The sequence below is a fragment of the Haliaeetus albicilla genome, chromosome 14, assembly GCF_947461875.1.
Source record: "Haliaeetus albicilla chromosome 14, bHalAlb1.1, whole genome shotgun sequence".
Taxonomy (NCBI): Eukaryota; Metazoa; Chordata; class Aves; order Accipitriformes; family Accipitridae; genus Haliaeetus; species Haliaeetus albicilla.
Window position 1 is genome coordinate 29,933,706 of NC_091496.1, and position 15,413 is coordinate 29,949,118.

The 15,413-nt window shown below is 37.0% G+C and overlaps 1 protein-coding gene across 4 annotated transcripts in view; it reads left to right on the forward strand.

Moving 5' to 3' along the window:
* Positions 1–15,413, forward strand: part of DOCK4 (dedicator of cytokinesis 4) — a 253,381-nt gene that overhangs the window by 98,105 nt on the left and 139,863 nt on the right. For all 4 annotated transcript variants that reach the window (XM_069802123.1, XM_069802125.1, XM_069802124.1 and 1 more), the window contains exons 6-8: positions 963–1,111; positions 2,467–2,551; positions 4,245–4,396. In XM_069802123.1, coding sequence (XP_069658224.1) covers positions 963–1,111; positions 2,467–2,551; positions 4,245–4,396 — 386 coding nt within the window. The remainder of the gene's footprint in view (positions 1–962; positions 1,112–2,466; positions 2,552–4,244; positions 4,397–15,413) is intronic.

The window sequence follows — 15,413 nt, forward strand, 5'->3', positions numbered from 1 at the left end:
TGGTGCTTCTAAGTGAATTTTAGGTTTTCATAGCAATTATGCAGCAGAAGTACCTGAACTTTGTTTTTATGCCATGTGTTCATACGAAGAAGGAAAAGGGAAATTGGCTTCGGGTTTTTGGCAAGAATTAGCAGAACAAATCTGAATAGGAATGTTTTTTCAACTTTGTGTGATGCATCACTTAAATGGAGGTCGCAGTAACTTCCTCAAGCTAGAGTTTCTCTGAAAAACTATATTGGGTAAAACTACTTAGAATTGGTGAAGGAAGAGTTAAAAACTTCTGTTTAGGAGGAAACTGTTATGGGAAATTGTTTATGTCCTTAACTGGTATATAATTAGAGTAGGAGGATGTGGTTTAAAAAGTAATCATATTCACATAATTTCTCTTACTTTACAGTTAGATGGGGAAGAACTGTCTGGACAGGATTCTGTCTGTGATACTATTTATTTATGGTTAAACAGTAGTGTGTACAGTTATATCCATGCAAGAAAAAGTTGAAAGAACATTAACACTCTGTGGTTCAGAGTTTGAATGCTAGGAGCTATTGCCTTTTCATCCCCTTATGTGTATGAGTTCAAATAGTCTTGAATTACATCATCACATTCAGTTTGGATGAGACAGCAGCACAGAATGAACATGCTCTTGGAATAAGAATGTGCTATGGCATGAAACAATTTTTGTTATATCTGTCACATAAATCAGACTTTGTTAACATGAGGCATAAGGAGTTGGAGTGAAATTTTGGAGTGAGTGTGGTGCAAAGACAAGGTCTGTGGTAAGCTCTGAAACTCTGATTTTTGTCTGCACACACACATGCAGGCAGGTAAAATGGGACGATGAGAAAAGAGACTAAGTAGGGGAATAAGGAAGGAGTTTTCTTTATTTCCCCACCATATCTGTATTTATTAGGCTTGTCAGCTTACATAGGTGATATAGAGGCAATTATATTTTTATCTCACAGAGGAATGAGGGGGATCTCTTTCACCGACTGTGGCACATAATGAATGAAATCCTAGATCTGCGAAGGCAGGTCCTTGTTGGCCATCTCACCCATGATCGAATGAAGGATGTCAAGCGACACATCACTGCTCGTCTGGATTGGGGCAATGAGTGAGTAAATATAATAAAAAATGAAAATAATTTTGAAATAATAAATGAAAATAGTCTAATTATAATGCCACAGCTTTAGGCTCATTGTAGAATGTTGAAATAAGGGAACAAATTTAACAAGTGTTACCTTATTTTTAAATGGACTTTCTCCTTCATTGTTTTTCTGTCCACTGTGTTTTAACAGTGAGAAGTGACTTGTCATTTAATTTTGCTTTTTTATCTCACTTTATTTTACATAGCAGTGGCACTGTCTACAAGAGAATTGCACTGGAATATCTGCAGCATCCTTTTACATCTTTTTAAAACACACCTGGCCAGATTCCAATGTGACGCAGTTAGCATAGCTCTGTTGTCTTAACTGAAACTGTATTGGCTGACATTGTTTCCTTTTGACTTGTGTAACACAATTCATTTCCTACTGGGGCATCTCTAACGTACATCTTGCTACTATGCTCTGCATCTTTCTTTTATTTGAAAGCGAGAAAAATGTTAAAATACCTTTTGGCATTTGGGTGCTGTTTCCAAAGTCTTGTCTTTAGCCTATATTTATTCAGTTAAACTCTGACTAAATGCAGCAATATTCAATAGTAGAATTAACTGAATTTCAGGCGTTTCTCCAACTACTGCTATCAGAAAGCCTAAATAACCTAACATAGTGGAAGAACTGTGTTTAACTGTGTATCATTAACCATCTGCTTAGAATTTTGTGCTAACGGAATGGAATTGTGATGATTTTTGAAGTGGTCAGTTCCTACTCTTTAAAAACCTATTTTTAAAAAACTTTCTAATCTTTCAAATTTTTCTGAATTCAGCATGACTGCCCCATATGTGTTCCTAATGTTTATTGCTTGCTGCTGTGCTGAAAATAAGTTTTATTTCTGTTGATTCAAATTAATTTCATTATTTTGTTCGCGGGATACAGCCAAGCAGCTTTGATGCCATCCAGGCCATATTAAAATTAAGCTGATATTTTGGCATGTGATGGATTTTCTTTTTATCTTCTTTTCCATGTTTGTCATTCAAATTGACAATACTAGGACAATTCACACTGTACAATGTCCATAATAGTACAAAGAGCAATATCCATTGTACATTGTCCACAATGTGAAACAGATTTAAAAACTGTGGAAAAATGTATTCTATTAATGTTACAAAGTTAAGAAAGGGGAGGAATCATCTGTGAATGGTGAATACAGGCAAAATACAGTAAAACAAATCCAGAACCAACTGTAGAGTACCAATTAACATGTCCATTGTTTGTTGGAATGTTTCTGTTAAATGTAAATAGAAGCAATAAGTTAATTTGTTTCATCTGTATGTAGAAACTACTCACTATTATTCCATTCCTCATACAGACAACTGGGGCTTGACTTAGTTCCAAGAAAAGAATATGCTATGGTGGATCCTGAAGAGATCAGCATTACGGAGCTCTACAGGCTGGTATGTGAATATAATACTTGGTACTTTTGCAATCAAATGACATACTGATGTTTCGATGGCAGCTTTCTTCTACTTAACCAAGACTACTTTTTTTGGTCAAATAAACTGGCATTTCATAATGTAAGGAGTTTTACTATGAGGAAAGAAGTTTTCTTTTGAAGAGTTATGTCATTTCTACATCAGTACGAGATGCTTTGATATCAAATGTGTGTGTGCACACATGTTCATTTTCCATGTTATTTATTAAAAGTTTTGTTTTCTGATATTTCATTAAAACTGTGACTTAACATGAATTTAATCATCAATAAAAGCTTATGAGACTCTTTTTGATTGGAGCTTTACATGGCCCATGAGTCCTGTTAGATAAGATTTGTGGAAATAAAATAATATACTTAATGGTACAAGTATTGTCACAATTAATCATACTGGGCTATTGGTCTTTTCTAATATATTAATGTAAATAGCAGTTAAACTGAAAAGAAAAGCTCTCCTTTGGGCATAAAAGCCCATCTTGATTTACTAAAACCAGCACTGGTTTCTTATTTCTTACTCTGATTTAATCTCCAGTGAGCAATAAGAAAACTTGCCAATTCATTTATGTGGACTTTGTCTCATTTTTAAGTACTGCAGCTGTTAGAGATACACAGTTCTGAGCCTTACTTGCTTAGGACTAAGCTTTTATTTAAACTAAATTTTATTTATGTTTACTTTTGTATTTAAATACAGAATAAAGCAGAAATACAATTGCTACAATTTTCTGTGGAGCTGAAATTATAATCAATTTTTTATAATTTTTACAAGTTATCAACATAAGTATCTAATGTCAAGCCTTGTAGTAATTTCTTCATGCTAGAATTAGTATACCTTTGGGCAGTTTCAAAGTCATATGTAATCTTATGGAATCCTGTTGAAGCACTAGATGAAATACAGTGAGGAACCATTAATCATAAGAAGAAACATACAGAGCAACAATAACCCAGAAAACTAATGGAACTCGTGGAGTGCACTTTCAAAAATAGAGGGGGGAAAAAAAAAAAGCCCAAGATAACCTAAGTTTGAAGGCTAAGTAGCTTAGAAAGACTGCTGTTTAACATTATTTTTGGTACAGTGTAAGAGAGAAATAGTACAACTTAATGTTGTCCTACTCTTAATGGGTGATTAAAATGTTGAAGGTATAAACTGTGAAGTCAAATCAAGAGAATTTAGTAGCTTCTATATAGCAGACTGCCAAAGATCATAAAATACAGATGTGATTTTTTTCCATCTTAAAATACTGGTATTTAGTCTTCTACAAAAGCATTTTGTGTGTTTGAATACCAGACTATCAGATCATTAACCATTTAAACCAGCTATGAAATACTATATTGTTACAGCAAAAGGTTTAAAGTGGCTTAGAATTTTCAGAGTAGAAAAAAAGTAAACTTCTAGAGGTTACTGTTTTTCTCCTAGAGATAATTATGATGCAGTGCAACACTGGGAAAGTCCCTTCCTCGTGTGCTCCTTCTCAGATACGAAAGAACCTAAACCAAAACAAAAGAAAAACCCCCAAAAGGCCTATTACAAGTTAATGCTGAATTTAAAATGTAAAAATTGGGATTAAGAAAGTAGTTCAGCATTACATTTTTTACTCTTTTTGTTCTGAGATTTTTACAGTTAATTCAAACTGGCTGTCTGTTGTTTGTGGTATTTTTAGATGGAGCATCGTCATCGAAAAAAAGATACACCAGTACCAGCTAGCAGCCACCATCTTTTTGTTCAGATGAAGAGTCTAATGTGCTCCAATCTGGGAGAGGAACTTGAAGTAATCTTCTCACTCTTTGACAGTAAAGAAAATCGGCCCATCAGGTACCACATAATTTTTCACTGGAATACTGATTTTACATAAGTTTTGTCAATATACTTTGTATGTTTTGATCCAGGTAACAAATTTCATATTTAGAAGCAAGCAGAAGATAGTCTTGATTCAGGATAATTGTTTGCTTCCTTTTGAAATTAGATTTCTATACTTAATAGTTTGTAGTTTTGTTTTAGGTTTAAGTAATGTGTATTTCTCCATCTTGTTTACCTATTTCAGTTTTCAGTTGGTTTTGTTTGTGTAGGAACATACATACATGTATGCATACAGAATGAATGTTAGTTCTGTGACCTAAAGGTCATTTTTCAGTATCTCTATTTTCCTCTCTCCTAATCCGTGCATATTCAAAACTTAGAACTGTTGCTTGCTCTGTAATGTTTGAGATGAATTCTTCTAGGTACATGAGACTGGAGGGCTGGCCTTGGTCAGTAAATTAAGTGTCTTTTTATAAAAGCAGCCTGTACTTCAGTAAGGAGGTGCCTGTTCTTCAGTGAGTCGGTCAAACCTATCTCGCATCCGCTTAGGGTTTGTCTGACCTCTTTTTTCAGCTGGGAGCTCATCCTGGAACCATTTTTTTTTCTGTTTGTCCTAGAGCTTAAATTCTGAGAGAGCCCTGATAACCTGTGAATTTTTAAGTATTCAGTAATTATTTCTACTCCCAGCACATTTCTAGCCAAGAGAGAGAACGTGGGAGTGAATGGTAATGGAACCACTATGCACTTAATAAATATGAGCACGGGAGGAGAGCAGTGTTAGTGCAAGAGCCTTGTAAGTTCTGGTTGAGGAATATGCCAGGAAGGTTGAACCATTAAATGCTTGTGCAGTGGTAGTTTGACTCAGGCTGGATGCCAGGTGCCTAACAAGGCACTCTTATCACTCTTCTCCTAAACTGCACAGGGGAGAGAAAACATAACAAAAGGCTCATGTGCCAAGATAAGGACAGGGAGAGATCACTTGGCAATTAACATCATGGGCAAAACAGACTCGACTTGGGGAAAATTAATTTAATTTATTACCAGTCAGGTTGGGAAAGGGTAATGAGAAATTAAACCAAATCTTAAAACACCTTCCCCCCACACGGCCCTTCTGCCCAGGCTCAACTTCACTCCTGATTTTTCTCTACCTCCTCCCTGCCAGAAGTGCAGGGGGACAGGGAATAGGGGTTGGGGTCAGTTCCTTACCCGTTGTCTCTGCCGCTCCTTCCTCCTCAGGGGCAGGACTCCTCACTCTTCCCCTCCTCCAGCGTGGGGTCCCTCCCACGGCAGACAGTCCTCCATGAACTTCTCCAACATGGGTCCTTCCCATGGGCTGCAGTTCTTCACGAACTGCTCCAGCGTGGGTCCCTTCCCCGGGCTGCAGTCCTTCAGGCACAGACTGCTCCAGCGTGGGTCCCCCACGGGGTCACAAGTCCTGCCAGAAAACCTGCTCCAGCGTGGGCTCCTCTCTCCAATGGTCCTGCCAGGAGCCTGCTCCGGCATGGGGTCTCCACGGGGTCCCAGCCTCCTTTGGTCATCCCCCTGCTCTGGTGTGGGGTCCTCTCTCCCCAGGCTGCAGGTGATCTGCTCCCCTGTGGACCTCCCTGGGCTGCAGGGGGACAGCCTGCCTCACCATGGTCTTCATCACCACAGGCTGCAGGGGAATCTCTGCTCCGGTGCCTGGAGCACCTTATCCCCTCCTTCTGCACCGACCTGGGGGTCTGCGGGGCTGTTGCTCTCACATCTCACTCCTCTCTCTGGCTGCAGTTTCTATTGTGCAGCAACTTTTTCCCCTTCTTAAATCTGTTCTCCCAGAGACACTACCACTGTTGCTGATGAACTCGGCCTTGGCCAGCGGTGGGTCTGTCTTGGAGCCGGCTGGCATTGGCTCTGTCGGACATGGGGGAAGCTTCTAGCAGCTTCTCACAGAAGCCACCCCTGTAGCCCTGCCCCGCTACCAAAACCATGCCATGCAAACCCAGTACAGTAGGAGATCACCTTCTGGGCAGAAGGCTCCCATTCATACTTTTCTGCTGGTTGTTGGCCACTCTATTCTTAGCTGTCCTCATGATAGAAGGAACATGTTCTGGAGGCAACAAACATCTGCTTTAAGACTGGCCACAAGAGAAATGAAAGACTAGGCTTCAAAGCAAAAACCTCTCTAGGTAAGACAGCTCACAGATACACGAAAAGAAATATAAGCTACTGCTCTAAGCCTTTTAATAGGGTAAAAAGTGTTACTCAGAATATGTACGAAGCCGTGACTGTGTACTACTTGTCATCTTACATATGGCAATAGGAATTTGGGGAACCATACGCAATTTGGACTGAATTTGACAAAATTATGCCTGTGCTTTGTAGTTGGGCAAGATAACTAACCAGTGCTTTGAAGGACGATTATACTGAGTAAATTGATTTTTGTTGTTAATGAAATCATATATAAGCAACTGTTTTTACAGTGTTAGGTGCTAAATACTGACACTTCATTCTGGCTGCATTTTGGACATTAGTCACCAAAACACAGTTTACTGTCATTTCTGAGAATTAAATGTTCATCAGGGCACGTTTCCGTGTTCACGCCAGTGAATGCCACAGCAGGTGATAGATTTAGGAGAAAGCTTCAGACCTTGACAGAAAAATAATTTGGGTGTTATGGATTGCTGAAAACAAGGTTATGGCAGTAGTGGTGGTATGAAAGCAAATGGATTGGATTTCATGTTCACATGAAAGCACAAATTCTAGAGCTGTTTGTCACATGCTTGCTGTGATCTGACCTTTAGTTATTGATTCCTGACTCCAGTGTCTGTTTGCAGCTGCTTTATTATGTGTGAACTTCCTCATCCCATTACAGGCAAACCTTGAAGAAGTGTGTTGCCGTGAATCCAAACTGCTTTCTAGGGCATGGGGGGAATGACAAGATGAACTTTGTGAAGGTAGTTTGCAGCCATCTACAAAACAAACAGATACCCCCATGAAAACAAAACTGCAACAAAAAACCCTCCCAAGAAACAAACAGGAACCTCTCAACATGTTGGAAAAGCTGAAACCGAGAGAGTTTTCACAAGAACAGATTAAATGCAAGGTATATCTTTAGCACAGATATGAACTCTGGAATGCAGGGGTGTCCAAGCTGAATATTTATATGGTCTTTCTAGACTAGACCTGGAAGCAATACAACCAGGTTATCACAGAGTTAAACCAAAGCTAGTTGGTCTTGGTGCACAATGGTACGGTATGATGTACAATTTTTATTCAGTACAAATGGGTGGGATAGTTCAGACATCTTTAGGCCCTGGCTGACGCATGCATGAAATGAATAGCCTCCATCAGAAATGATGTATGAGAGGAGAAGGTGTCTGTGCTCCCCAGCTACTGCAGTTCGCACGCTGCAATGATGCCGAAGCTTACTGGCAATAGTAGATTTGTGGAGCCTGGATATGCACACTCTTCTGTTCAAGTCTGATGAAAGTGCGGGTCAAAAGTTGTGCGTAGCAGCACCTTAAGGTCTGTCACAACCTAGCTGTGTCATTTGTTTATTGTTTTCCTAAGTTGTTGTCTTGTGGTCCAGTAGAAAAATGCAGTGAAAATAATACATGAAACTTGTTAATAGCACAGATAAACTTAAGGAACTGTTCATGATAGTTTATTTCCTGAAACAAAGATCTTTGATTAAGAATAGAAGTATAGGGATATACATGACTTAAATTTAATTTCTTCAATTCATTGCTTATGGTATTAGAATTTTTGGGTTTTGTTTCTTTGGACTTTGTTGCTTTTTACCTCAAATATCAGTTTTGCAAGCCCTTTGTGTACCAAGCTTTCCTCTGGTGGGTAATACTGCTTGTTTTAATGAGACCGTTTGAATGTATAATGTTAAGTACAAGCTCATAGGTACAATTGCTCCAAAAATGTGGCTTTATGTGGATTCTAATACAGTGTTCATTTTCCATCTGATGTAAATTAACATAAAGCAAGCGATCTTTATAGCCTCTTAAACAGTTCATCTGAAGAGAGTAAAAATAGCAAAATTGAGATTTAATGATAGAATTTCTGCTCCAATGTTTTTCTTGGGACTAACAGCTTATCAGGTGGACCTGCAAATGTAGTATCTCTCTATATCTATTTCTTTTTTTGTAACCTCAGGTTCATGCAATTGAAATAGCTGCTTTGAAAGATTGTTGGAGGACTAGAAGCAACATTATCTGATCAATTTTTTTTAATTGACTGGATATCTCTTTTTCCACAGCCTTTTTTTTTTGATGTTACCCGTTTCATACATTCAGCTGTTTGAACAGAAACATTTATTCAAGTATCACGGTTAAACTGAATTGCAATTGCAGATACCGAGGTGGGGCAAGTATCTACAAAAAGAAGTAGTAAGGCTTTAGGAAGCTTAAGTATAGCAGCTCCCTTCCTAGTCCAGCTCCAGACTAGTGCAAGAAGCAGCTGCCTCTGGGTAGGATGCTCTGATCCAAAACAGTTAGCAACATACAGAAAGAAATACAGCGTATTCGAGCTCACAGCTTGCCTAGCTTCTTCATTTTACTGGCCTGCAAGGAACCACAGCATATAAATGAAATTTTGTGGCATTTTTCTTAGTGAGATTATTTTTAATGTATTAATATAAATCTAACTGTATATTGCTGCAGAGTTTATACAGAATGTTTTCATTAAATTTTGAGTATTTATATGTTACTGATAAGGGGATGTAATTTTTACTAACATGCATAAAACACTTTGATTTTGTGATAGTGACTTGGCAAATTTTCAGTTACTGATTTTTCTGATCAGCTGTAGTATCGAATACTTTGAAAGGGTTTGATTTTTCTATCGGAGTTGTTAATAATGTGGATAGCATGTTACCATGTGGAAAAGTCTGTGCTTTGGAAAAACAAGGAAAAAAGAAGGTACTTGGTAAAACAGGGAAGGTATGATTTAATAGCTGAACTTTACATTAAAGTGCAAGAATAAGGTTGCCATTAGGCCGTTGTAAAGTTGTAGTTTTCTCAGGCAATGTTAAGAACTGATGAGATTTAGAATGTAGTCATTGAACATTGAAAGGTAATGAAAGTTTTTCTTGTTGTTGCTATAGTTATAGATTCTCTCTGAAGAAAGCATGCCATAGCAACTGAGATGAACCAAGTTATAAGCAGAAAGCACAGTGTGTTAACAGTTCTTGCATTTGACTTATTAGACACTCAATTCTAGTTCTACTAAGAAAATATGACATCATTACATGCTAAGAACAGATTAAAAGAATATAGGTGTATAAAGTAGAAAGAAACCTAGATATCACATTGGAAACTGTGATCCTGAATGTCAGCAGACAACTTTTCTCTAATTCTTGTGACCCATGTGTTTTGCCACAGGAATGAAGTTCAGTGAAGTATTCTCAGCAGGGCTGGATCCTCGTGTGATGCAATGTTAGCCACTGTTTGTCTTTGTAAAGACAACCAGAGAAGGAAAAAAATAATAGTAATAATTGTAATTCCCTTTGCATGTTATACAATATGTTAATGACAATTGCTGTAGTTCAAAACACAGTCCAGACTCCTGAGAAGATAGGGAAATTTAAGTTTGAATATTCAAAGGCAGAGCAAGAAACTGAGTATTGGTCTTTGTTTTCTTAAAGAAAAACCCAACCTATTATTATAAACCTGTTCTTCACCTACACTACACTCTTGTTCCTCTTTACTTAAAAAAACCCCAACCAACCAACCAAACAAAAAAACAACACCCCCACCCCCCAAAAAAAAACCCAAAACAAAACAAAAAACAAACCAACGTGGTCATTGCATGCTTTATATTTAAATTTAGCATTTGCTCCTCTTCATCCCCTTTTGTTTCTCTGATTAGTTGTGCTTCATTAGAAAAGAATTGGTCCTGAAAGAACATGCAAGTATACCTTCAGGGTAGGGGGGATGTTGTCAGGCTCTGGAGTCTGAGTAGATGGAGGTATCTTTCTGTAGTCACGAGTAAGATGCCAATATTAAGACAAATGCCAATGCCTAGCATTTCCTTTTTGTTTAATTTTAGAAGGTTTCATAATGAATAAATGGACTTTAGGATTGGAATCCAGCTCTAAAGACATCTAAACTGAAGATCTTTGCGTGAATTGCATCTCTAGGCTCCTGTTACAGTCTACAGAGACCTAGTTATAGCCAGTGAAATCTAGAACACGATTCAGCTGATGAAGTGTTTGCATCTTCTTTAGGGTGTGTTGGATAGCTCTTTAGAATCCATAGACTGTATTGATTAAAGAGCTGCTGACCATACCCTGAAGTAATTTTGAGCTGAATGCATCCTATTTCTTTTTTGTTTTCTGTTTCAGTACTGTAGATATCAATAAATTTGAGTCTTCAAGTTTAGAAAGACTTGATGTTGAATTCGTAAAGGATATAGATACTCAGTATTAGTTATCTGACTTCTTGACATTAGCCCGTCAGAGTGGAATCTATAAGGAGAAGCACTCTGAATTTGCTCTTAAAATATTTGCAAAGGATTTAGAGTAGATGGATCAAAAGTAAGTGATATATGTATGTACAAATTTACTACTGTTGCTCCAGTATATATTGAAATTCTTTTGTTAAAAAAGAAAGCATGGTCTGTGTGTCTCTTTTGTTACTGTGTTGTGGTAGGCAATGTACATGTTTAAGGAATATTCTTCTAATTTAACATATAAATTGGTGCTGTCATTGTGACCTAGCAGTGCATTTCTAGGATGGCACCTTTTAAAATGAGATGGAAAATAAAACCATTAAACCATTATTGTGATTTTGATGATGTGTCTTAGTATTCCTTTAGTGCTTTGTATAAAAGAAAAATTAGGTAAATTTATAACTAGATTATTTTCAACTAAATAATTTTTCATCTTAAAACCATGGATAAAGGCTCATAATTTTCCTAACATGTACTAAGAATTAAATAATATGTTTTTCAGGTGATATGCTGAGAATCTGTAACGTTGAAATGAGTGACTTGCCCAGACTTGGTGTCAGATAGTGACAAAAAAAAAATCAGTGTGGTGCTTGGGGTTCTTTTTGACCTTCAGAATTCCTAACTAAAGATTGGTAGCAGCTGCGATGCCTCACTTGCACCTAACTTAGTGTGATCAGTGTCCACTTTGGGCAACAGGGATTTTTGCTGTCAGCTTTAGTAAGCTAGAGATAAATGTTCTTTTGTGATCACTTGCCATTTGTTTGGGAACTATATGGAACTATACTTTTTTCCAGGCTTTTTTCATTGCTGGAAATTGCTATTAAAAATAACTGTTTCTAATTGTGTTGGTGTCTACAATAACATCAGTTCTGTTCTATTAAAGTATATGTAATAATAAAATAGAGGTTTATTTATGACTTTTATTGCTGTTAATAAACAGTAATAATAATATTACTTTGCAGACTGTTTCTATATTGACATAATTGTCTAATGTGTGTCTTCACACTTTAAAAGGTTTTTTTGGGACATGAATATTCTACTTCCTGTATGGAAGCAAGAAAACTGTCAGTATTTAAGTCAAGTATTTAAATCTGAATGATGACTTGCTTATGCACTTGATGCATTAAGACTACAGTTGCAAGTCATTAATTTTCTACTTAATTGGTGCATACTAATTTCACTTGACTGTGTATGCATATGTATATATCCATATTTTCTAGCTAAACTAGCTGCTAGGAATAATTTTTGCTATGACTTAAATTAACAGTAAACAGCTGAAGTCAGCCCCTGATGATTCCTACAGTTTTCCCTGGTGGGTTCTTGTATCTTGTTCCATTTGCCTTCTCCTCTTTCTGCTTTGCAGTTTTCTTTCTTAGAACAGTAGCAACCCCTGAGTGGCTTAGAGCAAGTGTGCAAATGGCACTGCTTTAACATGGTACAGCCATAAGGCTTGTCCCAGTAAAATTCTTTGTTTTATGCGCTATTGCATCTTCTAACCTTGCATTCCTCTTCCTCTCTTATTTCTGTTAAAGGAGCAAGCCCTGTTTGTTCTTCGGTTTTTTGTTCTTTAAGAAAGTTTTAAAAAGCTATCTTGATGACACTTTAATTTGTAGATGTACTTATACTATTCGAATCCTAACGCAAAATTTTTAGCATACACAGTTGTAGAGTAGTGTTGTTACTGTATTTGGAAAATTAAAGAGGTCCATGATCACATCTTCTCTCAAGGCTTTTTTGTCTTTCAGTTCAGTCCGGTTTTCCTGGCCACTGATGAGCTTTTACTGGCTACTTGAGTTCTACAGTATCTTAGTCTGTTTCTAAAGTATATTATCTCAAACATACTCTGTCTAGATCTATTGAGAGTCCAGACGGTGTTAATTAGTGTTGTTAAGAAATGCTTTTATAAAATCTGTTCCTTGAATCTGGCATGCTCAACAAATGCTTGAGAACAGCAGAATCAGAAGGACTTACAATTTAGTACTGAGCTTTGATGGTTTGTTTTTGTCATCTAATTTTGTTATAACTAGATGAACAGTTTGAAAGTGTAATGCTGCTGTCTACTTCAAGTAGTGCCAGCCAGTAGGAGTGGATTTGTAGAGCAGCAGTTCATGGTAAGCCCAATGTTAACGTGTAAATGTTTCAAGGATTTGACTTTGGACTAACTCTGTGGTTGTGTGAACTGAGTGGCAAGAATATATGTTCCAGTTTAGTTTTATGCAGAAGAAATCCAGTTCACTATCTTAGGCTATTCTGGGTTGTGAATCAAAAGGTGGAGACAATCAGAAGATTTTGTTCAAAAGCGAACACCTAATTCAAACTAACCCAATCATGTAGATCATAAAACAGTGTAAGATGGGCATTACAGGATCATAGTTTGAACAGGGGAAAATCCTGTAAAACATGGAGTCACTTGGCTTTACTTATGTAATTTTTTACTTTGGGACTTAACTGATTTTTTTTTTTTGCCATTACAATCACATTACAAAAACAATTTCAGCATTAAAAGGGATTATAGACACCTGAATGCAGTTGATTTAATGTGAGATGCACTTACAAGAAAAAAAACCTAAGTTTAAACTTTAGGTAAAAGGTAGGACATTGTTAGACCTCCAAAGGAAGACTGGAAATGTGTGTTTTCAACATTTCAGCAGAGTGCAAGTACCCCATGTTCTGATGCTCTTTATTAGCTGCTTTATAAATAAATTGTAATGTGTGGTCATTTATGAGATTTGTGAAGTTTTTCTATTCCTAAGAAATTATCAGTAGCTTCTGTTCTGTAAAGTTGGAATAAGATGCTTAGCTTCCCAACATTTAGAATACTGAAGAGTGTGGCAATGATTGTTTGCTTTGGGGGGATCTTCTCTTACCAGCACAAAAGTTAATGAAATGAACCTCTCTTCCTGCAGTTTGATCACACTTACAAAGCCCGTAGTATGTAATTCAAAAGATTATGCAGTTACCAGTTTTGTAGTGGCAGATTTTTGGAGAAATAAAAGACATCTGATGATAGTATGTGCTTTTCCTCCACATGTACTCATATCACTTACCCAACACAGCAGTTTGTTGCAGCAGTGATGACCTTAGTGTAGCCAGAGGGCCCATTTACACTGGAGCTCTAACACCAATCCTTTAATCAAAATTATATTGATTTTTTTTTTATCAGATCCTGGGAAAATCTCACTTATCAGCTTTTAATAGAATCAGTTTAACAAGTTGCAAGGGACAAAGTAACAGCTTAGCTGTTTTCCAGACCATGTGCATTATTCATGGAGACTGTTAACTTTATTTCTTCCTTTATTTATTTCTTTGCTGTTACAAAAAACAAAACAAAACAAAAAAAAAGCCAAAGAAAATATTCACCATATGACTGGGTTAAAAAAAATCAAATATCCCAATGTCCTCTGAAATACCTATCTTTCCAGTGTAGATACTGTAAAACTGTACTTATATTTGTAGCACATTGCTATCCAGAGATCTTGCCTGTTTTTGTCAAGAGAATTTTGAAAACACCAACAACATTGGGCAGTGTATTACAAAAAAGGGAATGGAGGGTATTAAGCCTGCTGCCTACATTTGTTCAATTCAGACTGCGGACCCTGTTCTTGGCATTGATGAGTATGCATAAGAATGCTGCATCATCTCCTGCCCAAAGTCCCAGTTGCTTTGCTGACCTTTACATTTATGTAGTTCCTGCCTCTGTGTTATGCCAACGTATTGCTGTGGAAATTATTTTTCTTAAATCTGCAATGTGGCACACAGTTCTTGTGTAGCAGTGTCTTTTCTAAACCATTTTCTTAATGTTATAATTTCTTCCAAATAGCAATACTATTAATAGGACAATTTCAAGGCAACACTTCAGAAAGATGGAGTGCGGTAAGGTTTTCTTTCATTGATACACGTTTTGTGTCTGTGTCAATATGATATGAACGTCTTATCACAAATGATTGATGCCTCGGGCCCCATCTGTGTGAGGAGCAGAGATAAGTTGGCATGCTAATCCTCCTTTTCCTGTCACCTTGAACAACCTTGTTTGTAACTATCATATTGCCCTCAAATGAGCACAGATTCTTAAGCAGCACAAAGAGGAATAGGCTGTTTATCCAAGGCCAGTGAAAGCAAACTGCATTTTCTATTTCATGAGCTTTTGATTATATGCTTAATGATTGTGTAAACTTCTGACCATATCAAAGAGTAAGATTACCCTTCCTTTGTTATACTTTCAACATCACCTTTTTAGTGACATTCATATGCATCATCAATCTTCTTATGCCTTTCTTCTTTCACTTCTGCTGTTAATTTAAATCTGTTAAATCACTTGCCAAAAGCTGAAATCCACATTTTCTTTGTCAAAATATTTACTACTTTGTGTTCTAAGGGTTTTTTTTCCTTTTTGCAGGAAAAAGCCATAATGTCAGTTTTTCTCCCTCTAAGAAACAAATACTACCCTCCCCTCTTATTTTGTGAAAATCTTAGAGGATTTTAGTATAGTAAGAGAATGCTTAAAGGCATTTTTTTGCAACCTCTGTCAGCATCTTCAAACCTGAGATCTGCTCTGTTCTAGCACAGCTCAAAGAACTTGACTTGTAATCATCCC